This window comes from Mchenga conophoros, linkage group LG4 (assembly GCF_057382185.1).
Source record: "Mchenga conophoros isolate Kocher_MC1m ecotype Shallow Benthic linkage group LG4, M_conophoros_male_GT1.1, whole genome shotgun sequence".
Lineage (NCBI taxonomy): Eukaryota > Metazoa > Chordata > Actinopteri > Cichliformes > Cichlidae > Mchenga > Mchenga conophoros.
In genome coordinates, this window is record NC_140529.1 from 24540619 (window position 1) to 24567960 (window position 27342).

At 39.5% G+C, this 27342-nt stretch overlaps 1 protein-coding gene across 1 annotated transcript in view; it reads right to left on the minus strand.

Annotated features, from left to right (window-relative positions):
* Positions 1 to 26073, minus strand: part of LOC146576135 (nuclear GTPase SLIP-GC-like) — a 41938-nt gene extending 15865 nt beyond the window's left edge. The window contains exons 1-11 of the mRNA XM_085271192.1: positions 25956 to 26073; positions 25570 to 25682; positions 25331 to 25384; positions 24936 to 25028; positions 8703 to 8727; positions 8494 to 8586; positions 8247 to 8334; positions 7161 to 7374; positions 6786 to 7052; positions 6054 to 6257; positions 5804 to 5976 (exon numbers count right to left, since the gene is read on the minus strand). Of these exons, the coding sequence (XP_085127318.1) occupies positions 5804 to 5976; positions 6054 to 6257; positions 6786 to 7052; positions 7161 to 7374; positions 8247 to 8334; positions 8494 to 8586; positions 8703 to 8727; positions 24936 to 25028; positions 25331 to 25384; positions 25570 to 25682; positions 25956 to 26022 (1391 nt within the window). The 5' untranslated portion in view covers positions 26023 to 26073. The remainder of the gene's footprint in view (positions 1 to 5803; positions 5977 to 6053; positions 6258 to 6785; positions 7053 to 7160; positions 7375 to 8246; positions 8335 to 8493; positions 8587 to 8702; positions 8728 to 24935; positions 25029 to 25330; positions 25385 to 25569; positions 25683 to 25955) is intronic.
* Between the last annotated feature and the right edge of the window lie 1269 nt (positions 26074 to 27342).

Sequence of the window (27342 nt, forward strand, 5' to 3'; positions counted from 1 at the left end):
TACAAAACACTGATATCATGTTATTTTTTGTGATCTTTTCTTCAATTATGCCTTTTGTTAAGTTTAAGTAGCGGCAGTTGATTAAACGACATTTATTAAAATATTAAATACATGAGTCAGTACATTACACGTGGATCACCTTAAGAGTCTGGGAAACTTTGTAGCTGCCTAACTTTTTTTTGAATGTTCTAGCTCCGTTGATTTGACACATTGGAATGTGTCAAAAAAGGGGGGGAAGGTTGAGCTTTAACATCAAACAAGGATTATTTGAACATTTTATAACTTCATTTGTGTCTTTAATACCTTAGGTATGGTAAAGCTTAAGCTAATAGCGGTCCGAGAAGACGGACCTTTTAGAGAATCAGTGAAAAAGCATAAACCATCACTTTCATGTTTAATCATTACTCATTGAAATGAACTGAGTAGCGTTTAGAAGATTTGTTAATTTCTTTGTCTTTTGTTAAAAAGAGGGGTTTCAATAATTTTCAGACACACCTTGCAAATGTGCTTATAACGAGTTGGCACTCGGCCTTTTGAAGGTCAGAAGCTTCGTTCGGCGTGATTGTCCGGACTGATAAAGTGTAGGAAATGCCTTGAGTGCAGAGGGCTAAATGCAAACACGCTTACACACACATAGGATATGATTAGAATAAGTCCCTGGGACATTCTGAATGTTTTAGACCAATTCTGAATCACTAGAAGGTCAATAGATAACAACATTAGATTATTAGGGGTAGGAAGAGAGGTGTTTTGGTTTTCTGTCTCTTACAGGGAAAGGAACAGACACCAGACGAGGTCACAGATATGTGAGGATCCTCCGCAGCAGAGACAGACACAGTGACTGCCGAGACATCAACTGGGTCCAAGGGTCATGGCGTTTGGGCTCCAGCTAGTCACCACAAAAGGATGGATCCCATAAACACAGCAATAACCATGAAGGGTTTGGCGGAAATCCGGGAACACCAGACCAACGAAGTTCGAGAGGCGTTTGGGAAAAAAAAAAAAAAGGGGACGCCTTCCTGTTCCTTTTTCTGGAGGATACACAGATCGTTGTTTGAAATTGGGGCAGAATAATCCCCTGATCTGTGCCACGACTGAAGGGTTGTCTAACCCCTAAGGTTGAAGAATAAAGAGCAGAGGATCACCCAACTGGACGACACTGGTAGCTGCAGCAATAAAATAAAGGCTAAAAGCTGTGGGAGACCTGGGGAGTGTCATCTGTACCCGCTATTGTTGGAATAATAGTTTTTCTTGCATCTGAACTGCGCAAACACAGAGGTCATCCCACATATGGTTCGCCCCTCGGGGACAAAGGACCTCAGGAGTGAGAAGAGATGAACCCGGCCACACTGAATTGAAGGGTGTTGGTGAGGTCATTATTCTAATGACCTCATCAGGGGGAATTGTTAGATTATAATATTATTTTATGCCATGTTATACCCCTAATTAAAGATTGTGAATTATTATGTAGTTTTAGTTTGCATTATTCTCCTGAATTAGAAGAAGGTGATAACTATTGCATTAGTTAAACTGATTTGCATTACATTAAACTGCTGACTTGTTGTGAATGAATGATATTGTTTATGATGCATTATACTGCTGAGTTATAAGAAATGCTGTTTGCAGAAAAGTCATCGCCTTATTTGTCTGATTAGAAGAGAACAGAATATGCTGGAGTTTTCTGCCCCATCTCAGCAGGAGCAGATAAACGGGGAGCCAAGGTCGTAGCTTAGGCGCTGTGTGAGAGAAAGCATGTGAATGTTTAGGCTTTTTATGATAAGGGGGAGGCACCAGAGGCTATAACAGTTTGAGCAATGCTCCACCATTTTGAGATCTGATGCTGTCTGCATACAGTTTCCATCTCCCACGTGTGTGATCATTAAAATCATCGTTTGACTCAACCCGACCGGACCAGTGTTGTTATTGTGGTTTTTCTCTTGTCTCCATCCCCAATATTTTTGAACCTTAACAAACCCCTCCTGTATCCCTCCTTAATATTTGAATCCGCAACAATGCGCATAGTTGTGGCACTGTAATGGAAACTTCCACCGAACACTCTAAAACTAGATGAACTTATTTCAGCCTCAGTAGTTGAAGAAAATAACTCCCTTTGCAGGTGCTGATAACACCAAGAGCATGAGACAGGATACGCATTGTTCAGTTAGGTTTCATAGCGAGCTGCGTGATGGGAATAAATAGTATATATATAATAAATAGAATAAAATAGAATAGAATTCAACTTTATTGTCATTGCACATGCACAGGTACAGGGCAACGAAATGCAGTTTGCATCCATCCAGAAGTGCTTTAGTGATATAGATATATTACAATAAATATTAGCAATAATATAGATATGTAAATATATTACAGAAGTGGGTCTATTATGGAATGTTATAATGTACACGGTATGAAGTATGTTGTGAATATTCTATAACTATAAGTATGTACAGGCTGTAGTGAGTACAAGCTATGTACAGGCTATGAACAGGATATAAATATGAAAAACTATACAGAATATGAAATAAATAACTTTACAGAATCTGAGATATACAGCTATACAGAAATGGGAACTATGCAAGTTGTAAACAGTTGTAGGGTTAAAAGTTATCGTATGTACAGAATGATTATTACAGAGCTATACAGTAGTGCAGTTAAGATAAGTGAGATATGTGGATAATTTCTACAGAGGCTATATAAAGTGCTGGTGGTTGTGAGTGGTGGTTCAGTCCATGTTATTATTGTGTGTTTGAGGGTACAGTTGTCCATTGTGGGTGTGTGTATGTTCAGTCCATGTTTTAACGTGGGTCAGATGTCAGGAGGCAGAGTTCAGGAGTCTGACAGCTGTGGGGAAGAAGCTGTTCCGGTACCTGGTGGTCCTAGTCCGGAGGCTCCTGTGGCGCCTCCCAGAGGGCAGGAGGGTGGAGAGTCCATGTGATGGGTGACTGGGGTCTTTGATGATTTTTCCAGCCCTTTTCAGACACCGCTTCCTGTAGATGTCTTTTATGGCAGGAAGTGGTGCTCCGGCGATGCGCTGGGCAGTTTTCACGACCCTCTGCAACGCCTTCCGGTCCGAGGCAGAGCAGTTCCCGTACCAGACTGTTATACAGTTGGTCAGGATGCTCTCGATGGTGCAACGATAGAAGTTCACCAGGATGTCTGAGGACAGGTGGTTCTTCCTCAGAGTCCTCAAGAAGAAGAGGCGCTGGTGAGCCTTCTTGACCAGCTTGGAGCAGTTGGTCGTCCAGATGAGATCCTCGGAGATGTGGACTCCCAGGAACTTGAAGCTGCTCACACGCTCCACAGCCGTCCCCTTAATGTGGATGGGTGGATGTGGGTCAGCATTCCTCCTGTAGTCCACGATGAGCTCCTTGGTCTTCTCGGTGTTAAGCAGCAGGTTGTTTGTGTCGCACCACTCAGCCAGACGATCCACCTCCTCCCTGTAGGCGGCCTCATCGTTGTCACTGATGAGGCCAATCACCGTGGTGTCATCTGCAAACTTAATGATGGTGTTGGAACCATCAGCAGGTCTGCAGTCGTGGGTGAAGAGGGAGTAAAGGAAAGGGCTCATCACACAGCCTTGTGGTACACCGGTGTTCATTGTGATGGTAGATGAGCAGTGGTTATCCAGCCGGACATGTTGGGGGCGGTTGGTCAGGAAGTCCAGTAACCATTTGCAGATGAGGGAGCTGATGCCCAGGTCTGTCAGTTTCCTGATGAGTTGTGAGGGGTGGATTGTATTGAATGCTGAACTGAAGTCTATAAACAGCATTCTGGCGTATGTGTTGTTGTTGTCCAGGTGTGAGAGGACAGAGTGCAGTGCGATGGAGACTGCATCCTCTGTGCTCCTGTTCTGGCGGTATGCGAATTGGTGGGGGTCCAGGGTGGGGAGACAGGATTTGAAGTGTGCTAGGACCAGCTGCTCTAAGCACTTAGTGATGATGGGGGTGAGTGCTACTGGGCGGTAGTCATTGAGGCAAGATGGGTTGGAGTTTTTGGGTATCGGGACGATGGAGGTGGATTTGAAGCAGGCCGGTACCACAGCGTGGGCCAAGGAAAGTGTGATGGAGCAGCACTTCTGTTTCATAGACTGCATGACGGCACCTAACTGTGTATAGTTCTTAACCCTCTACTGCATGACTTTTTAAATTTGGGGGAAAACATTATTTCTCCCTATTTTGGGGGAGGATCAGAGAGGATCATTGGTGTCTCTCTCCCCTCCCTCCAGGACATTTACAGCACCCGTCTCACTAAAAAAGCCCTTTGCATAGCGGCTGATCCCACGCACCCAATGCAAAGCTTCTTCAAGCTGCTGCCGTCGGGGAGGAGACTGCGGAGTCTCCGGGCCAGGACCAGCAGACTGAAGGACAGCTTCATCCATCAGGCTGTCAGGAAGCTTAACTCCCTCCCGATTCTGCCCCCTCTCCCCTCTCTCCTCCACGGTCCTACTGAACTCTGTCACACACACACACACACACACACACACACACACACACACACTCTCTAACTCACTCACTGGCCTGCACCAGTTACCAGTCACTTTGTGGAGCATTGGACTGCCACTACCTCATAAGACTTTGTTGTTACACTATCTCTTACCGTACATTACCAAATCTCCATTTGCACTATTTGCCCATTTGCACTACTCTGCCTGGTTTGCACTCAATGTCATTTACTCATTATATTGTATATTGTATAGCTTTCTTGTTATATGTAAAAATTGTATTGTATTTATTTATTTAAATTTTACTTTTTAATTATTTTACTTGCATTTTTAATCACTCTTATATTTAAATGTTCATTTGCTATTTTATCTAGGGATTGAGAGTAACGTAGTTTCTATTCTCTGTATGTCCTGTACATGTGGCAGAATTGACAATAAAGCTGACTTTGACTTTGACTTTGACTTTAGGGTCCCTAATAATTTGACCCCCCCCCCAAACAGATATTGGTTTGTTGCTTCAAGGCAACACTGTGCGATAAGGGTAGTAAAACGCCAAGTTATTCTATAATAAGTTGTATTACTACAACAGGTGTTGTAGTAATACAAATCCCTGCCTGAACCTTATCTTAACCCAGACTCAAGCCTTCACCCTAAAATTGAATGATTTACCTTGCAATTTGTCCCCATAAAGTAGGCGAGACCTCACAATGTGAGTGTGTAAACAAACTTGTGTCCCCACAACAATAAGTAATAAACGACCACACACACACACACACACACACACACACACACACACACACACACACACACACACACACACACACACACATCAGTGTATGTGTGTGTGACTACCTCTGGCAAACCTCAGGTGGTCCACACACCAAAGGGCCGTCATTCATTGCGGTATGTGGGCCATCTGTAGGTGATGTGCAGCCATGGGCCAGTTGTAGACACACTGCTGGCCCAGAACAGTTTCCGCGCTGGCCACAGATGTCAGCCTAATATGTACCTTAATCAAGCCATGCAATAACAACATGTGCCAGAACATGCAAAACAGTGCAAAAGTAACATGTCGAAACTCTGTTCAGACAGTGAATGGACTGATTTTTATATAGCGCTTTTCTACTTTCCCAGATTACTTAAAGTGCTTTATACAACATGCCACATTTACCCACTTTCACTTGACTGAGAATTAATTTGTCACTTTTCTGAACGAGTGGCCTACTACAAAGGGAGAAATTAGCTTCTGTTGTAATGGACATCCTCACTCTTGAAATAACATAAAAGTGAAGTTTATGGTCACCATGTGTATCTGTTCCAAACTTTCTTTGTAATTTGCAATTTTTGGTATATTTGACTTACAGATCATCTGGTTTTTCATTATCTGACTTGGTGCAGATGAAATGAATTTGCTGACACTTTCGACCATTTCCCAGCAGGCTGCTGGCACCTTCCAGGATGTCCCAGGCTTCTCTTTCTGATGCTGCTCGAGTCATTTCAGTCACAATCCAAACTGTAGAACAACTGGCAATAAGCTGAAAAGGAAATGAATTTATGTAAATTATAAATAACTAATGCTTTGAAGAAAGATGACATGACTTCTGTGAATTACCTCTTTCCACCTATTTTGATCCCTGCTTCTGTTAAAGTTACCATTTCCAGGAAGGTCCACGAGTGTGACGAGATCAAGAAAATCATTGTCTGGCACTTTGACAGTCACACACTTCACAAGCGGCCAGTACCACCTCTTTACTTCTTCTGTCTCATTTGACACATTTCTTGTATATTTCACCAATTCTTCAGACAACCCTTCAGCCTGCAAAAAATAACAGTATGAATACAAGACAATTGAATGTATGTGCTCATAACAAAAAATGTAAAAACTGCATGAAAAGAAGACAGGAAATCAAACTAAGAAATAATATCTCAATACATGCTATCAATACATTTCTTGAAAAATGTATTGATAGCAATGTTGAATATTCTTACACACTAAAAAAAAAAAAGAAAGTAAAAGAAAAAAACCACACAAAAAATCTACATATTCCCAACATTTATCTTAGCAATAGACTGCTGCATCATCTCCTTCACCGATGCTTTGTCTCTGTCTACACTTTCCAAATAGGGAGGCATTAGATAGCATGGACATCATCTTCCTACTGAAAAGATGCAGCTTTAATGCAGCTAACTGCTGCTTTAGTGACTTCCTACTACTCTCTATATGATGTTCATAAGCCACACACTGATCTTCCTTGAATCTAATGTATGTTTTAAACTGCAAGTATTCCTATGTTCTAGAAGAAGAAGCGAATTTTAATTTTGGTCTGTAGTACTGCACACTTACTGAGTCACTTTTCAAAATTTTTATATCAGAATTTAGAAACTCTGGAATATCCACAAAATATCCTTTCTCCATGAGGCTGAGAGTGGATTTTTTTTTCCAACCTTCTCCATACAGCGCTGATAACTTTCCATTAGGGTCAAATAGATCATCATCATCATCATCATCATCATCATCATCGTCATCATCATCATCGTCATCATCATCGTCGTCATGGTCGTGGTTGTCTTCAAAAACCTGTCTTAGTGATCGCACCTCATCTTCCCAATCCTTCCAAAAAAACAAAAAAACATCTTAATTTTAGTAAAGCAGTTTTTGCAGCTAGATTGTAACACATAAATTTGCTTTAAGAATCATCATGTTCATATTTCATTCTACCTTTTTTGTAATGAACTCAATGTGTGCCTCATACTTTGATCCATTGGTAGCCTCCACCTTTATCATTACTGAGGTACATGCACTGACACTTCCAGAAGGCAACAGGCCCTCCTTATTTATGACGGCATTGATTAAAGAGCTCTTTCCAGCCCCAGTTCTACCAAAGACACCAACCAGGTGTCTCTTTTCTGTCTCAAAATCCTTGATTTTATCCCTGTTGAAAGAGTTTAAATATGGATTAACTCACCCATTCTTAGGAACATTAAACTTAAAATGTGGGAAAATCAGAAAGATTTCCAAAAGGTTGATTCTGTTCATCTGGACTTGGTGTTTTCAGTGGGAGAAACGTTTCATCACTAATCCAAGTGACTTCTTCAGTTTCAGCTGACTGCAGGTTTCCTCAGCCTTATAAACTAGCCCACTGAATGAACAATGGGCTGTGAGGTCACTTCCTTAATCATTAATATGCAAATTGTCATGACCATTTATCAACAACCACTGACCAACCAATGGGATCTACTTACCTGGATGATTGAGATTTCTTTTTGAAAATTTGTTTAAAAAAACTATTACAATGTTTCGACTTGATATTTATAATTTCACGTCTCTGAAGACTACATGTGTGGAAAAACATGAAATATTAATCAGTATTCAAAAGCTACTGATCACCTCTGAAGTGTGAAATGATGGATTCTGGTACAATTCACCTTAACAATGGAATGAACTGAATCACAGCTCCATGTTGAGCTCTGACAGAGTTTAAATCTTTATACCAAATTACAGCAAAATGTTCCTCCAACTGTTTCTTTTTGCAAACACTTACTTTCTAGATTTTTTTTAAAATTTGCCTTCCTAACCTTTCTGAGACATAGTGACATCAAATACAAAATTACCCAATTACTTCTTAAAATGGTGCATTTTCTCAGCTTAGGAATTTGATATGTTTTTGTGTCCTGTTGTCAATAAAATATTAGAGTATGAGATTTCATGAATATTGTTTTTATTTTCATTTTACAGACTGTCCTAACTTTTTTGGAACTGGTTGGAACAATGTCCAACAAAAAAAAGGAAACCTTTATTACTCACTTTAGGAAAAGTTTGAGCTTGTCACGGCCATGTAGTCCTTCACTGACATGTCTCATTATCTCTTTGACCTCAAACAGTATTTCTTTTTCTGTCAAAGTGAAAGTAAAATCTAATTAGTAGGAAACAGGAAGCAGTGTAATGCAAAATGTGGCCCACTGATATTCAAAAAAAGTAAAGAGTGTGGATTTTACAAGTTCATACTATAGCTATTATATTAAAAAAATGCACATTAGTACTTTTCATATACCTGACTGTGATCCTGCTGCACAGTTGTATTGTCGTTTAGGAGGTGGTTGCCATTGGCTGGACTCACCCTGAAAATGATCTGAGTTTCTCTTTCCTTATTGGATAAAAAAAAAAAATCTTTCAAGATTGAAAATTGTGATCACGGTGTATTTTAGATAAAAATAAATACATCAGATGTATTAATATGAGAATGAGACCAATTTTTCTCACCTTTTTCACTTATGGATGGCAAATCCTGAGGATAAATGTAAATATTTGACTTTTGTATTTGAAATTAAATTACTACACATGTATGCATATCTGAACTTATACAGGAAACCATCGCAACTGTACAGAAACAGTTTGTTCTTTACCAAACTGCGATTAAAAAAAATGGAAAACTTTCATATTCTTACCTGTTAATAAACATGATTGCATGAGTCAACTTTTCAGCCTCATTCAGTGCCAGTGACACAGACCTTGAGAACAGTTGGTGACCACCCCATCAATGGCAACCACCAGCTGTTAGGCCAGGGGTAGGCAACTCCAGGCCTCGAGAGCCGGTGTCCTGCAGGTTTTAGTTGTCCTTGACCCAACACAGCTAATTTAAATGACTAAATTACACCCTTAACATTTCTTTTAGTTCTCCAGAGGCCTGGTAATGAAGTAATCATTTGATTCAAATGTGGTGACCCAGGGTGGTATCTAAAACCTGCAGGACACCCGCTCTCGAGGTCTGGAGCTCCCCACCCCTGTGTTAGGGTAAAATGTGTATTAGGCAGTGTTGGGACTAACGCGTTATTAAGTAACGCGTTATAGTAACTACGTTATTATTGTGGTAACGAGCACGGTAACTAGTTATTATGCCAAAATCAGGAACGCGTTAGTCGTTACTGGGATTTAGATAGGGTCGTTACTCGTTACTTCGTGTGGTGGCTATCGCGGAGCTTCCACAGATTCAGTAACATTAGCAAGTGGTGGAGGCCAGCAGGTGGATGAAGGAAAGGGGACGCAGAAGGAAAAGAGACCCGAGGCGGCCGCCGGTCCAAGTGTGAACTGAACTTCAGGTAAGAAGTTATGACCTGCAGTCTCTCTGGGTCAGATATAAACCAAGTTTAGGTGGAGTTTATTTTCGTTATTCTGACTTTTTCCGTACTGCGTGCTAGCTAGCATGACGGAGTTTCTATACAGCTGGGTGGGTGCTATGAAGTTAATGATGTTGAACTTTATTTTGTTCATAAGTTAGTAGAGTTGCCAACCGTCCCGTCTGGTATTCAGAGAAAATATTACGCGTTTCTTATTGAGGTGAAAAGGAACAGTTTGTCCCGTAATTCAGCTACAATGAAAAAGGCACAAAGCTGGAGTTATTCTGTGTTTACGCTGCACAGCTGCCTCTTCTTCTCTCATTCTCCCCTCTCCCTCTCCCGTTTCTACTTCAATCATGAAAACTGATCAATGATCAGCTGATCGGCTCTCTTGTTTGTTTATCGCTCACTTTGCGCCGAAAGAGGAAACCAGCGGATGTCGCGCTAAACAACAGCAGCACGTTTAAGCTTGATCAGCTGTTGTTAGAATTTATTTAATATTAATTTCTAGTATCAGCTGATGTTTGCTGGAGCCACAGCTGCAAAAAAGCTGCTGGTCATGATATGGTTTGGTTATCTGGTGTGAGGGAAACATGAAGATGAAACCAGGAGATGTCCTTACTGGATCATCAGAGCTGAACAGGTGATGGAGAAACAGGTTTACCTTTTAGGTGACATGAATGAGTTGAAGGGAAGTTATGAACTGTTTCTGAGAGACAAATAACAGCAGGATCCTTTTTTACGTAGCTGACAGCTGGTAACTGTGCAGGTGTGGATCTAGCAAAGTGTTGCCAGAGGGCCAGGTAGAGCATTAACAGGGAAAGGGGGGCACAAAGAAATACTTTTCTTTCTTATTCTCATTTAAAATGTCTAGCTTTTAAAAAATAATTATCTGAATCTTACAACAAACGATTGATAGATTGATACATATATACCATCAAAACAGCGTACATCACTGTCACAACACTGTTTATTTTAATTCAAAGGCTTTATGATTTTTCCTATAATAGTTTATGAAAATATCACTAAATCTGTCAGTTATTATTTTTAATATTCAGTAATGATCATGTCTCACCTCTTAGTCTCTTCTGTCTTAATTTCAGGTTTCCACCATGTGTTGTAGATAGTTCAAGAGGTTAACGCGACCAAGCAGGCTTCGGGTTTCAGCTAAGTACTGTTTAGAATACCAGAATAGGGAGGATGGTGTAGGTTTAAGTTTATTAGACTGATACATATATACCAACAAGACAGTGTACATCACTGTGACAACAGTGTTTGTTTTCATTCAAAGGTTTTTATTATAGTGGTGGGCTGGTCTCTAGTCAAAATGCCCGGGCCAATTTTCTGTCCCAGTCCAGCCCTACATGCAGCTCATCTGCAGTCTGGTGTTACCGACATCTTCCTATTCAGAAGGCAGAATTTCCGAGTTCTGAGTACAATCGAAAGCACCACGACTGCACTTTTTGTGTTGGATGTAAAAGGCGCACATGACGCTGTGACGTAGGCTAGAATCATGGCAGCAGTCAATGACGGTCCAGGCGTGGGATTTCTCTCGTGGAAATATGCACATTATCTTTTCCTTTCTATTGGTAGGTGGCACAGTGCACTTGTGGCAAGTAAGCAAGCTAGAAGACTGGCAAAGTTATGGAAGAAACACATTAACAAGAGAATTCTGAGTAAAACCAAAGTTACTTTCCCTAGTAACTAGTTACTTTGAAAGTAACGAGTAACTTGAAGTAACTGAGTTACTTTTGAGAGAAGTAACTAGTAATGTAACTAAGTTACTATTTTAAAGTAACTTACCCAACACTGGTATTAGGTATCAGGTAACTGCATCAGTTGTTTAGTGGTTGGTGGTTGTAAGGATTTTAAGTCACAGACTGGTCTCTAGGCTTGTGTGACTGGGGCTTTACTTTGACTCAGGTCACTTTAGCGCAGTGGTTCCCAAACTTTTTTTGCTAGGCCCCCTTTGTTTTATTAGAAAAATGTTTGCCCCTGCCACCCCCCGCACAAACACATCCTCCAACCACACACACCCATATTTTGTTTTCCAACTCCATTGCGGTTAATCTCACACCTCAAACATTTAGTAAACAATTAAGCAAATAAAAGTAACAGCAATAAATTACAGGTAGAAATAAAATAAACTACTAACTCTTTTACGTTATGTCCACATCTACACGGGTATTTTTGAAAACACAGCTGTTTCTATGCATTTGGGCCTTTCGTCCATAGCTGGACTGGCCGTCGGGCATACCGGGCATTTGCCCGGTGGGCCGCTGGCGATTTTTTGTTTTTATGGGCCGATCATTTTTTTTTTTTGGAAGGGTATAAATAATGAAAGGTGTTGGATTGGCCAATTGGTCATGATCGACTCTGGGCTGGACCAATTACAGCCGAGGAGGTCAGATGCACCCTCCCCGTTGTTTAGCAATCTTATAGACAACTAAAGAAAATGGAGAACAAAAAAAGGAAAGGAGGTGCAGAAAAAATTAGGGCCAAAAAGAAACAAGCCCTTCAGGCAGACGCTGCCAAATGTGTAAAAATAACTGAATTGTTTGACGGTAGCTATGGCATAGCTTCCACAGATTTAGCAACATCAGCAAGTGGTGGAGGCCAGCAGGTGGATAAGGGAAAGGGGAGGTAAGAGGAGGAGAGACCCGAGGCAGCCGCCGGTCATAGTGGCAGAGGAACTGAACTTCAGGTAAGAAGTTATGACCTGCTGTCTATCTGTGTCAGATATAAACCAAGTTTAGCTGTAGTTTGTTTTCGTTGTGCTGACTTTTTACAGTCACTTAGAATAACTGGTACTGCGTACTAGCTAGCATGACGGAGTTTATATAGTGCTGGGCGGGTGCTATGAAGTTACTGATAGTAAATTTTATTCTATGCTTAAGGTTAGTTTCTCAAACTCCTCAAAATCTTAACAAATTGTGCCAATCCTTACATGTTGCACCAGGCTGATTTATCATCAAAAGTGGAGAAGACAGAAGAGCAGCAGAGAGAGATGGAGCAAGAGAGAGAAATAAAAAAGCAGGAGAGAGAGAGATGGAGATGGAGATGGAGAGATGACTTTATGTCATCCATGAGGGATGCATTTGACATGTGTTTCACATATTATAGCCCAACAAGTTACTTATAGCAATTTAAATACAAGCAATCAGTTTTTGGCAAATACCGGAAATCAGTTTGCAAAAGTTTGGGCAACCTTGTTAATAGTCATTATGTTCCTGTATAAATCGTTGGTTGTTACAATAAAAAATTTCAGTTAAATATATCATATAGGAGACACACACACAGTGATATTTGAGAAGTGAAATTAAGTTTATTGGATTTACAGAAAGTGTGCAATAATTGTTTAAACAAAATCAGGCAGGTGCATAAATTTGGGCACCACAAAAAAAGAAATGAAATCAATATTTAGTAGATCCGCCTTTTGCAGAAATTACAGCCTCTAAACGCTTCCTGTAGGTTCCAATGAGAATCTGGATTGTGGTTGAAGGTATTTTGGACCTATCCTCTTTACAAAACATCTCAAGTTATTCAGGTTTGATGGCTTCCGAGCATGGACAGCTCTCTCTAACTCACACCACAGATTTTCAATAATATTCAGGTCTGGGGACTGAGATGGCCATTCCAGAACGTTGTTCTTGTTCCTCTGCATGAATGCCTTAGTGGACTTTGAGCAGTGTTTCCGGTCGTTGTCTTGTTGAAAGATCCAGCCCCAGTGCAGCTTCAGCACTGCACCGGGGCTGATTCCTGGACATTGGTCTCCACAATCTGCTGATACTGAGTGGAATCCACGTGTCCCTCAACTTTGACAAGATTCCCAGTCCCTGCACTGGCCACACAGCCCCACAGCATGATGGAACCACCACCATATTTTACTGTAGGTAGCAGGTGTTTTTCTTGGGATGCTGTGTTCTTTTTCCTCCATGCATAATGCCCTTGTTATGCCCAAATAGCTCAAGTTTAGTTTCATCAGTCCACAGCACCTTATTCCAGAATGAAGCGGGCTTGTCCAAATGTGCTTTAGCAAACCTCAAGCGGCTTTGTTTGTGCTGTGGGTGGAGAAAAGGCTTCCTCTGCATCACTTTCGCATAAAGCATCTCCTTGTGTAAAGTGCGCCGAATGGTTGAACGATACACAGTACTCCATCTGCTGCAAGATGATGTTGTAGGTCTTTGGTGCTGGTCTGTGGGTTGACTATAACTGTTCTCACCAATCGTCGCTTCTGTCTATCCGAGATTTTTCTTGGTCTGCCACTTTGAGCCTTAACTTGAACTGAGCCTGTGGTCTTCCATTTTCTCAATATGTTCCTAACTGTGGAAACAGACAGCTTAAATCTCTGAGTCAGCTTTCTGTATCCTTCCCCTAAACCATGATGGTGAACAGTCTTTGTCTTCAGGTCATTTAAGAGTTGTTTTGAGACCCCTATGTTGCTACTCTTCAGATAAAATTAAAAGAGGAGAGAAACTTACAACTGACAACTGACCCCCTTAAATGCTCTTTCTCATTATTGGATTCACCTGTGTATGTAGGTCAGGGGTCACTGAGCTCACCAAGCCAATTTGACTTCCAATACTTAGTTCTAAAGGTTTTGGAATCAATAAAATGACAACAGCGCCCAAATTTATGTACCTGCCTGATTTTGTTTAAACAATTATTGCACACTTTCTGTAAATCCAATAAACTTAATTTCACTTCTCAAATATCACTGTGTGTGTCTCCTATATGATATATTTAACTGATATTTTTATTGTAACAATCAACGATTTATACAGGAAAATAATGACTATTAACAAGGTTGCCCAAAGTTTTGCATCCCACTGTATGAATGAAGGAAAGCATGCTGGTTCATTAACTGAATTTCAGTAATCCCTACCTGATCGAAATCAGCTGTTTCTTTATAGTTTTGTTTGCAGGGTAGGTAAAGCTAAGTGCAAAGCTATGTAAAATGTTTACTTAAAAATGTAACTTGCAGTACAGATACTGAAGAGGAGTGTCATGAAACAGTTTTTTATACTTACTTGACCAGAAGTATTGACTGATTCCTTTTGTGGTTGAGTTGTATTTGGCTCTTCCTAACACAATAAAAATATTGCAAATCCAAATCAGCATAAAAGTTAAAGAATTTTTCTGAATAATGCTATCAATGTGTGGGAAGGTGTGGTTTTTGCGGTGTTGCGGTGTGTGCAGGGAGGGGGGCACAATAGGATATTCATGAATGTCCCCACACTAGTGATGTGATTTGGTATCCATCTGATACCTTGTAAACACAGGCCCAGTATCAAAGATTCTGATACAGATACTGATGCTTTTTAATAATTAAGGTGGATGAATCATCAAATTGCTAAGTCTGAATGAATTTTCATGACCTGTTAATGTTTTGGGAGATTTTATTTTCTTTGGATTATTAATTAAAACCAGGCAAGGACAGAAATAATAAAATGATAAGGCTGTAGCACATCTAGTTGTAGCTTAAATATAGTAACTTTACAGTATCCCTTTTACAGTTAACACAAATGGATAATTGTACTCAAACAAATCCGAGTCGAAATCGGGATATTTGCTTCGATTACAGTAAATGTTGCTATGACACTTGAAAGCATCAGCATTTACACAGACAGCCAGGTTGCCTCTTTGATGAATTCGAGAGTAACAAAGAAACAGAAACTAGTATCCCAAAAAGTTGATTCTGTTCATCTGGACTGTTTTCAGTGGGAGGAATGTTTTGTCACTCATCCAAGTGACTTCTTCAGTCTCAGCTGACTGCAGGTTTCAGCTTCTGATCGTTACGGAGGCGAAGTTAATTGGATCCGCTCTCCCCACCAAGCAAATTCACCTGATCCAGGGAAAACAAATTCTGTCGGGGATAACTACCTTGGCACTGAATTTAAGCTGTTATAAATGACCTGTTGACTTGAAATTGGTCAAAAATAGGTCAATCATATCTTTTACAAAGAATATTAATTTAGAGATCATTCCTATCACAAAGTAGTTGTGATGGGATTTCTGGCTCTTTTTAGAGAACCAACTCTTTTGGCTCCCAACTGGCTCTTCAGGTTGTTTTGTTGCTTTAATTAATTTATTATTAACAACAATATAAAATTATGCACAAAAGGAATTACTAATGTAAAAAAACAAAACAGAAGTGGTTTTATTTATATATGTTTATATATAAATATATACGGTGGCCTCTAGAGACAAAGCATGTACAAACTCCAAAACACATTTCTAGCGTTAACTGAACTTCAAAAACAGAGCTACCTAGATCACTTAAATTACGCAATTGAAAGCATACGTGTAATTTTTGTGTATTTATACACAAGCACTCATATATATTCAAATAATTTAAAAAAAAAAGTTCATTTACCTGTTACTACCACACACCAAATCCAGTTGTTGGTACTTGCTGGCTTGTGTAGCCACTAGGTAACAAAAGCTCAACACTGCGCGTTTTGGAGTTTGTACATGCTTCGGGGTTTGTATGTGCTTTGTCTCTAGCAGCCACCGTAAATATACTTTTATTCATTCACTCCACATAAAATGTAATAAATAAATCATATAATACAAAAACCAGCTATTTACATTTCAACTTGGGCCTGCATGAATAAACTTTCTGAATCCTTTATCATCCGCAACTGAAAATAGTTGTGGATTATTACTATACTTTTCTAATGTGACACTGTTGTCCATGGCTCTTTTTCTCTGTCTCCCTCCTGCTCTGTTCCTGTGCTACTGAGAGTGTAACTACCACCCCTCCCCTCTCTTCCCAGCACAAAGCACAAGGCTCGCGTGCGGAGTGAAGTGGAAAAAAAGTGCGAGAGAGAGGGTGAGCGAAAGAAAAAAAAACCCCATGGCTCCCAATCCGGTCGTCAAGTGATGACGTGACGAATCCTATTTCCGGGCCTAAAGTATTCTGCGTTTAATATGGCTTTTGTGTTGTTAACATGTTTAATGTTATGTATTTTCTTCTATTTAATCTCAAAAAGCTCCTAAAACAGTCAGTGATCACTGTTGACCTCCCTCGGCTTTTATTACCGCTAATCATTTATTTAAGCTCAGTTTTTAAAACCTTGGGATGTAACTACAGCCCAGCTCATGCAGCAGTATATGAATGACTAACCTCGTATTGTGGATGGATTATCTCAGTTGTTCTCCTGACTGAACTTCTTTATTCTAAAGAAACCCCAAACAAACAACAAAAAAACCTTGGTATGTGCCACTTGATTTAACTCTCTGGTATCTGCATTAATTTCAACACTTTCTGTAGCATTTCTAACTCTACACATCTAAATTCAAATCACTTGGATGAGTGACAAAACGTTTCTCCCACTGAAAACGCTACATTCAGATGAACAGAATCCACCTAACTTCTTGCTAACTTCTAACTCCGTTAAATGTCATAAATTCCGTTTTCATGGATGCCTGGATGTAAACTCAATTGTTACACCTGGTAGAGCAGAACGCTGATCTTTTTATTAAAGATGAAAGACTTTAGACAGTTTTTCAACTCTCAGTAATGCCATAGTGATCGTTTGATATATGGACTTGCAGTGGAGTTTAGGCCCAGACACGGCTAGTGATGTCAGACTTAACGACCGGATAAGGAGCCGGCTTGCATTGTTCACTTCCGTTCGCGACTGACACATCACTACAAAATAGCTGTTGCAATCAATTTTTGGCAAAGTAACTGGTATATAACCGGGATTTATTTCTTCAAGAGAGAGCTAGTCAAGAGTGCAGCAGAAATAACAAATATAACAGCACCTTTCTATAAACAAAAAGAACTGGATTGATGAAAATATGAGTACAAATACACATAACAAGATACTTAGAAAGCAGACCATTTCTTTATTTGATGTACAACCCCTTTGACTAAAGTCTATTTAATAATATAATTAAAAATATTAGACGTTAAAAAAACAAACAAACATCGAAAGTCACTCTTTGGGAGACACTTACCTCCCCTGGCATCGATATTTCTTCCATGCGGCGATGATGGTCTTCTGGGGAGAGTTCCAGCCCGTCCAGAGGGGGCGGATTCGCAGCGGCCCCAAACTGAGCCAAAAAGTTTTGTAGCACCTGCATCTGCCGCTCAGTCAGGGCCTGCAGGTCTTGCAGATGACGTTGGTGCTCTGCCGCCTGCTCCTGCTGCAAGGCCGCTATGCTGGCCATCATTTGAGCTAGTGCCTGAGCTGGCTGGAGGTTCTGCGGGTTTGACATGTCGTAGCGGGAAGCTGGGCACCACTGTATCACTCTGTTCCTGATCTCCGTTATGACGCACACACACAAGGAGACAGTTCTGTGTCAGGTTTCAGTAATTCTTTTCATTCAGTTCACACTTCACTTCACACTCTTCAACTCCCACTGGCTCAGCTCTCTCACTCCGCTCTCAGTTCATTCCTTTTCAGGCCCCAGCAGCTACTAAACCAGGGTGTGGCAGTCATCAGCTCTTTCTCCCAGCCTCCCCTGTCACTGTAACCTGAACCTGCTGCTCCACCCCTCACCTGGTGCTAAACCACAAATCACACCCCACCATAAAATGACATATTGAAATTTAATGTAATTAGCGCACCATAATATTTCTAAAACAAATTCACCTGTAAGCATTTACTGTAAGTGACATTTTTCAGATGAAAAGTAACAAATGTGAAAGGATTTAATTAATTAGTGTATTGTTCTTCTAATTAGTGTGAATGCTTGTAAAGAAATTATTTTTTGCAGTGGCACAAATAATTTATGTGGCATCTTATTTAATGCAGAACACCTGATTGTTATGTAAATAGTTTGAAATGGTTATTTAAAAAAAAAAAAAGGTAAATGGCTGCAAATTTGCAGCTAACTTGTGTCATGGTCCTGGGTCGGTGACCCAGTGTTTTGAGTTTTGTGTCATTATTGAATTTTGATTTTGTCATAGTTTATCTTTTCTAGTCTTTCATTTCCTGTGTTCAAGGGTCTGCTGTATTCCCTAGTCAAGTCTGCGTCTGTTATGTTTCCTGTTTTACTTTGGAAGTCTGTGTCCAATGTCAGTGTCTTTAGTTTCACTTCCCCTGTCCCGTCTTTAGGTTCATGTGTGTCAGCTGTGCTCCCATGTGTGACCACTTCCCTTGATCATCCCTTATGTGTATTTAGTCTCTGTGTTTCATTCAGTCTGTGTCGCGTCGTCTGTGTTCCATGCCCTATGTCATGTCAGGTTTCAAGTCTCTGTGCAGGTCATGGCTCATGATGCTTATTCTTATATTTCACAGTTCCCTCATGTTCCGGCACAGTCTTGTTCATAGCCTCACTGTTATTAGTTTCTTCCCAATTTAGGTTCCTGTTTAGTTGTTGACCCTGTTCACTTCTCGTTTAGTTTAGTTCATGTACTCCAGCCTCAAATAAAGGCTTGCCTTTTGTTTAAAGTTAATTTGGTCTGCTTATCTGTGTCCGCACCTGGGTCCTCCAAACACTCTCCACACGGTCATCCACTGCGAACCATTACAACTTGTGCATGGGATTTTAAGATTTACAATTTATATTTGTATTTAAGTTATGAAATATGATTCATTAAACATGTTTGTGGTTGTTACAGCATAAAATATAACTTTTTCTACTCAGATTTTATGTTTTTTTTGTCTGATTTTAGATCAGTTGTGTTAATAGAGTATGTCAAAATGAAAACATAACTGTAAATTCAGACATGTGAGGCTGTACTGAAAAGAATGACACCAAACAAGGCAAAGTAAATAGTTTTTAATGGTGATATGTAGAGGTCAAATTAAAAGTAGTCAAAAATGGTCAATTATACCCGGGACCCCAGAAGGTTAAAAACTTTCTTTTAAAGTAATGCAATAGTTACTTTTCCTAGTAATTAATTACGTTTAGAAACTCAGTTACTAACTCGATTACTTTTTGAAAAATAACTAGTAATTATAATTAATGACTTTTTCAAAGTAACTTGCCCAACACGGGTGACAAATAAAGGTTGTTTTTTTTGGTTGCTTGTTAAAAACACACCATTATTCGCCATGCCACATGCTGTGAGTTGGGTACTGACTTCACAAAGAATTTTACCAGTACTGTGTTAGTGTTGAGAATATTATGTGTTTTTAGTAAATATCTGAATACAACTATTATTCAATATTTCTCCCACAAGATTGATCAGTATGTGATTTTAAATTTTTTTTAAATTATGCACTTTGACATCTTAATTCACTTACCGATTGTCTGAAGGATCAGACTTGGTGCAGATAAAGTGAATTTGCTCACACTGACCACCATTTCCAATGAGGCCATGTGCACTTTTTAGAATCTCCCAGGCCTCATTCTCTGATGCTGCCCGAGTAATTTCAGCCACAATCCACACAGTAGAACAATCTCCAACAATCTGAAAAAAATTATAGCACGTTAATTATAAATAATTAAAACAAAAGATGTTAAAACAACACCAGAAAAACAACAAGAAGTTGATGTGAAAAATTACTTGTCTCCACATTTCGTTCCTGCTCTTGCAATTGCCATTTCCAGGAAGGTCCACAAGTGTGACATGCTGGAGAAACTTATTGTTTGGCACCCTGACAGTCACACACTTTACTAGTGGCCAAAACCACTGCTGTGCTTTATATCCATCTTCCTGCTTTGGAACACACTTTGTATATTTAAGAAGTTCTTCAGATAGCTTTTCAGCCTGCAATAAACAAGATAAATAAGATTAATACATTTACAATTAAATCAGTAAATTTAAAAAAAGAAACCCAAATTTTAGACAAAATTTTTTTCTTGGGAAACATTTTAGATTTTTTTTAATGTTTAGATTTAAGGATGATCAAACTTAGGCACATATATGCACACAGCATCACAGACGCATTTGTTAATGCAGCTTCCCTAGTGTTTTATGTTTACAGCTAACAGACGCCCTGTTTGCAGACCTATAGTCTTGTGATATCCAATGCAAATTGTTAACTTATTTGCACGAGCAGTTGAAACTGTTCCTGTTATACCCTTAAACTTTTACATTCATACATTTCTATCATCATACAGGCCTGAGAATTACAGTAAAGTGACAGAGCGTTGTGGTAATGGCTCCTAGACTCTGGAGCTCTCACCCACTGAGACGTGTGATTTGTGTTAAAAAGCAGCTAAAAACTCAACTTTTAAATTTTGGTTTTGTGTAGCTTTCTCTCTTTATGCTGCCAGCACTTTGGTTCTGAACTACATTGTAATATTTATTTCAAAAGTTGTAAAAAGGCTTACTTTTTACTTAACATTACAAAAAGTTATTACTTAAGAAAAATCAACATTCTTCTGGAGAAAAAGTATAGGATTGACATCAGTAGCTAGTATTGACCACTTTAACCCTAAACTAGAGATGGTACGATACCACTTTTTTATGACCGATACCGATATCATAAATTTGGATATCTGCTGATACCGATATGAATCCGATATAGTGTTTTTTTAATCAATAAAACTGTTTTTTAATATCTTGCTGCATTTTTTATAAGTTCATACTCAAGTTTAAATAAACAACAACACTAAAGCTATTCTGTTATATCTGTATGTAAAAAAAGAAAAGAAAATACACTGCACCCAAAATATTTCATAGTTCAGCAATAGTGATCAATCTAATAAACTTAAACCTACTCCGTCCTTCCTATTCTGGTATTTTAAAGAGTACTTATCAGAAATATTAAGCAACCTAACTAATAGGGTTGCAAACACCCAGCAAAAAAAAAATAGCGAACCACCCTCCACCTCATGATGCTTAATTGACGTAATCAACTTTAATTTGATGCAGTGTGAAAAAAAATGCACAGAATTAAATTATTTTTCAAGAATAATTAAATAGATTCAACATCTTTCTTCAACAAAAATGCAGACTGCACAGATGGTATCTTCCCAAAGGAAAAAGTAGTATAGCTTACTTAGTATATTAGACTTAACAGTTACTATATACAGTAATGGACTTCTATACATTTTACATCAGATTAAAACTTTGGGTGTAAGATTCGGATAATTATTTATTAAAAGCTAGACATTTTAAATGAGAATAAGAAAGAAAAGTATGTCTTTGTGCCCCCTTTTCCCTGTTCATGCCCTATTGGCCCCCCCTGGCTAAACTTTGCTAGATCTGCCCCTGCACAGTTACCAGCGGTCAGCTACGTAGAAAAGGATCCTGGTGTAGAAAGTAATATTAAATAAATTCTAACAACAGCTTATCAAGGTTAAACGTGCTGCTGTTGTTCAGCCGCTGTACAACGACCTTCTGAGCAGGAGTTTTACAAATTTTAAACTCTTCAACACCTCCACAAAGAAAACTGCAAGCTCCATAGTAACAGGATAATCAGACAGCAACAGGATAGTAAACCATAAAATTTTAACCACCACAATTTCACTTGTTTTTTGTTTCTTGTTTGATGGATGTCAAACATTTTGGAAATGAGGCACATCGACATATCGCCGACATATATCTGCTCAGCAATAAACTACAGCAACATCTGCTTCACCAATGCTTTGTCTCTGTCTGCACTCTCCATTAGGGTGGCATTACATAGCGTGGACATCTTCCTGCTGCAAAGGTGCAGCATAAGGGTAGCTTAACGCTGCTTGGGTAACTATTGACTGCTCACTATGTGATGTTCATAAGCCACACACTGCTATGTATCTCACCCAAACTGTGGTCTAATATATGCTTTAAACTGCAAGTATTCCTTTGTTCTAGAAGAAGAACCAGATTTTATTTTGGCCTGTATTACTGCAGACTTACTGAGTCACTTTCCAAAATTTTTATCTTGGGCTTCAGAAACTCTGGAATATCTCTGAAATATTTGTTGTCCATGAGGCTGTGAGTTGATCTTTCTTTCCACTCTTCTCCATACAGCGCTGACAACTTTCCATCAGGGTCAAGACAATCACCATTACCACCACCACCACCACCACCATCATCATCATCATCTTCTTCAAGAGCCAGTTTTAGGGACTGCACCTCATTTTCCCAATCCTAAAAAAGATTATATCTTAATTTTAGTAAAGCAGTTTTTGTATCTACATTGTAACACATTACTTCAAAAATCACCATATTCATATTTCATTCTACCTCTTTTGTAATGAACTCGATGTGTGCCTCATACTTTGATCCATTGGTAGCCTCCACCTTTATCATTAGAATAGAATAGAATAGAATAGAATTCAACTTTATTGTCATTGCACATGCACAGGTACAGGGCAACGAAATGCAGTTTGCATCCATCCAGAAGTGCTTTAGTGATATAGATATATTACAATATATATTAGCAATAATATAGATATGTGAGTATATTACAGAAATGGGTCTATTATGGTATGTTATAATGTACACGGTATGAAGTATGTTGTGAATATTCTATAACTATAAGTATGTACAGGCTGTAGTGAGTACAAGCTATGTACAGGATATGAACAGGATATAAATATGAAAAACTATACAGAATATGAAATAAATAACTTTACAGAATCTGGGATATACAGCTATACAGAAATGGGAACTATGCAAGTTGTAAACAGTTGTAGGATTAAAGATTATCGAATGTACAGAATGATTATTTACACAGAGCTATACAGTAGTGCAGTTAAGATAAGTGAGGGTGTAGATAGTTTCTACAGAGGCTATATAAAGTGCTAGTGGTTGTGAGTGGTGGCTCAGTCCATGTTATTATTGTGTTTGAGGGTCATTACTGAGGTACATGCACTGACACTTCCAGAAGGCAACAGGCCCTCCTTATTTATGATGGCATTGATTAAAGAACTCTTTCCAGCCCCGGTTCTACCAAAGACACCAACCAGGTGTCTCTTTTCTGTCTCCAAATCTTTGATTTTATCCCTGTTGAACGGGTTTAAATATGGATTAACTGACCCATTCTCAGAAATATCAAACTGAAAATGCAGTAAAATCAGAAAAAAATAGTTTTTTAAAATGTGTTGAAAAAATTCAACTTACTACTGGAACAAACTACACAGCTCCATGTTGAGCTCTGACCGAGTTTAAATCTTTAGTATGTTTATTATACCAAATACCAGCAAAATGTTACAGACTGTCCCAACTTCCTGGGAAATGGTTGGAAGGACATCCAACAAAAATATAAAATCATTATTACTCACTTTAGGAAAGCACTGAGCTTGTCACGGCCATGTAGTCTTTCACTGACACGTCTCATTATGTCTTTGACATCAGACAGTATTTCTGTTTCTGTCAGAGAAACAGAAAAAAACCCTAATAAGTAGGAACTTGGAACCAGTGTAATGCAAATATGGTCCACTGATGTGCAAATGTAACCCATGGTTATTTTATTGCCAATTGTATTCTATTTTTATTCTAATTTTAAGTGTTACTGTTTTGTTACGTGTTGAGTTTTCCCATTTTCCCATGAATGCACCATAGCGCTGTGCGTGGTGACTTTCTTTCACTGCATCCGCCTGCATGGAGCTAGATGCGCAAAGCTGTGTGGAGATTCAGTCCTGCAACGTGTTGCGCTACAGAATTAATGTTTTCTTTGAAGAATATCCTGGCTGTTTTTTTTTAAGTGGTAGAAACCTGCTGCAAGGACCGAGCGGTGCCATCTAAGGACTGGATGCCACTAGAGGTGCCTAGAAAGGACGTTCTCAATCGGAAGGCCACCTGTTTCCTTGGAGAGTGGTAGGATACAACGATTTGTAATTTTGTTTAAGGATTAACGTTTTTTAATGAGCTCTCAGGACACTTTATGTTGCTACTTTTTTCCTTTTTGGGTCAGATCTGATTCCACTTAACACAAAACCTGATGCACCAAAAAGCAACACAAGTTCTGACTTTCTTTTTCCTTTTTGGATTTAAACAAAATAATATATTCGGGATATTTGTTTCAATCACAATAAATGTTATTGTGACACTTGAAAGCAGCAGCACTTAGATAGAGGTTGCCCTTAGGTTGCCTCTTTGATGATTCTAGGAGTAACAAAGAAACAGAAACCAGTATCCCAAAAAGTTAATTCTGTTCATCTGGACTGTTTTCAGTGGGAGAAACGTTTCATCGCTCATCCAAGTGACTTCTTCAGTCTCAGCTAACTGCAGGTTTCCCCAACCTTATAAACATTTGCACTTTATATAGTTGGGAAAACTTGGGATTTACTTACCTGGATGATTGAGCATGTATCAAGACAGAAACTAATATCAATCTCATTATGCTCCTATTCATCAATATCAAAACAAACTTTGGCATCTATATTTTGGTTTGATCCGCCCACCACCAGGGCCATGCAGAGCTGTTTAAAGGGGCGGGTGCTCAAAGTTAAAAACAGGCACATAGAACCAGGCTGAACAACAACACACATTCTTTAAGAATCTAATACGGAATCGCATCATACTATATCACTGTTTTACCTGATGGGGTACAATGTTGCTGTTGAGGAGTTTCTGCTGATCCTGCTCCTGATAGTGCAGGAGGAACGGGCTGTGTTGAGCTGCGACTGGAGACTGTAAAAAGTCCATAGGAGAGATGGTAGCTGATTAAACAAGTGCTATGAGATAATAATAAAAAGATTGGTGAAAGTGCCATGTCAGCAACCATAAGGCAACAAAACTGTGAGAAACAAACTAGGCTCTGCCTATGAATCACTCTTTGCCTCTCTTCTTCCGCCCATCTCCTCATCTCATTTATCACTCTCTACTTGCTGTCCATCTGAGGCACAATTTGCTATTGCAATAAACTATTATTTAATTATCCACACTTAAAAACCTCATCTATCTATTCTATAATAAAATTGTTTTTGACTTACTTGACCAGAAGTATTGACGGCTTCTTTTTGTGGTTGAGTTGTATTTTGCTCTTCCTAACATAATGAAAACATGGCAAATCCATATTGGCAAAATATGTGAATAATATAGCTATCATAGACACACTGATAGTTAAGTAGTTTATGCACCATAATAATTCTACAACAAATTCATCTGTAAACTTTAACACGAGTGAGGTTTTTCAGACAAAAAGGAAAGAAATCTTAAAGGATTTAATTACCTTTAACAGCTTTAGTTTATCCTTGAATTTTACTCTAGGTCCAGCTTTTGTGATCAATTGATCAATTTCCTGTTCATCGAGAAGATACAGACTTTCCTTATCAATTTCTTGAGCTGTAATAAAGTTAAATAGCAGAAATAACGATTATTTATAAAATTACTTCAGAAACACTTTTTTAAAGGAGTTCTGCATTGATGTATGATTTGAACACATTTAATTCCCTTTTATTTTAAGCAAGTATCACTTTCCAGTCTTAGGACATCTTCTCTTGCACATTTTGCGCAGTAAATATGAAAATGTGTATTAATAGGTATTATTTTTCAGAGTTAACAAAACGTATAAGTATCAATATCTGTACCCATCACTGATGCACAGTAATAATTTACCTTCAAATGCCTCAATCCAGTCACTTAGTTTCCATTCAGTCAGTTTGTTTCGCACAAAACCATCCATGACCAAGAATAGAAACTGAAAGAAATTGTAATTTCTGATCCTGTCAAGGTGAACGAGCAGACTCTAGCGCAGAACTAAGGTTTTAATTAAAGGGAGTTTATTTACAGTGACACCAGGCGCTATAAACAACAGTGCAGAGCAATTAGTGCTCCCGGGAATCCAGGGAAAAATGAACACGTCCAAAACTCCTCTTCTCAATCGCCAGTCCCTCACACGTCCTCTTTTGTACGATACATGACGTTCACATACGAATATCCTAACTCACGTCAAAGACAAGGGAAAATAGGGAAGCGTCCAGTAGGGTCTGTACACGGGAAGAGAACACAAGTTAGACATCCAAAGAAACACGAGCGCCACGATCCAGCGACAAGTAACACAGAGCCGCCACCCTGCGCAGCAGGTGAGTGGAATAATTGCAGGTGCGCAGGCCAAGAGCGTGGACCAATGACTGTAGAAAATGTGGGCGGCCTGACAGCTCCCCGTTATGCTGGCTGCATTGTAGATCATAAACCCCGCCTCCTCCGTGTTAACGGATGGCACTGGGGTCAGACCGACTAAAATGAAAGCCTTCTCCTCAGAAACCTTTTTTCTAGAGTTCCATCTGCTATTTTAAGTAGTTCTTATAACATTAATTTGGGTTTAGGGAGTCATTTTTCTCACAAATGTATTTTAATGATAACTAGATGCTGTAATGATAACACATTTATGCACTTAACATATAACTATAACATCTATGATGAATGTGGTTCAATTCAACACATGCGTTGAAGGCATTGACACATTGACTATATGTGTAAATGGCCCAGACGTGGTACTGCAAAGTCAGATTTAGTCACTTTGCAAAACTGAAATACCAAAAACCTCCACCCCAGAGAGAAGGGTTACATCTCCTGGGTTTAGGTGTGGCTTGCCCCTCTGGGGGCGGGGGTACCTGGACCTGGGATATAGAGTATGTTTGGGGAGTGCAACTGTCTGTGCAGTGTCTATTTGTGTCTGTCTAAACGTTGGGTGAGTGCTGAGTATTTGGTTGTGCATATGGGGTGGGAATGCACGTCTGTGTCCGCGTGTGCCTGTTCGTCTGTGTCTATATGTCAGGTTGGGTCTTAGACTCAACCTCTCTGGGTACATCTCAGGCCCTCCAAAGTACGGAGGCCTATCTCCCCTCACCACACTCCCTGCCGGTGGCTGATGCCCTCAGACGTTGGTGTGTTGGTGGTCCTTGTCAACTGGGGCTGGGCGCTCATGTATGTACCGGCTCACTCCTGGTGGCTGATTGGCGGGGCCTGGCGCCTGTGGCCCGGCTGGGCCCCTTCCGGGGGA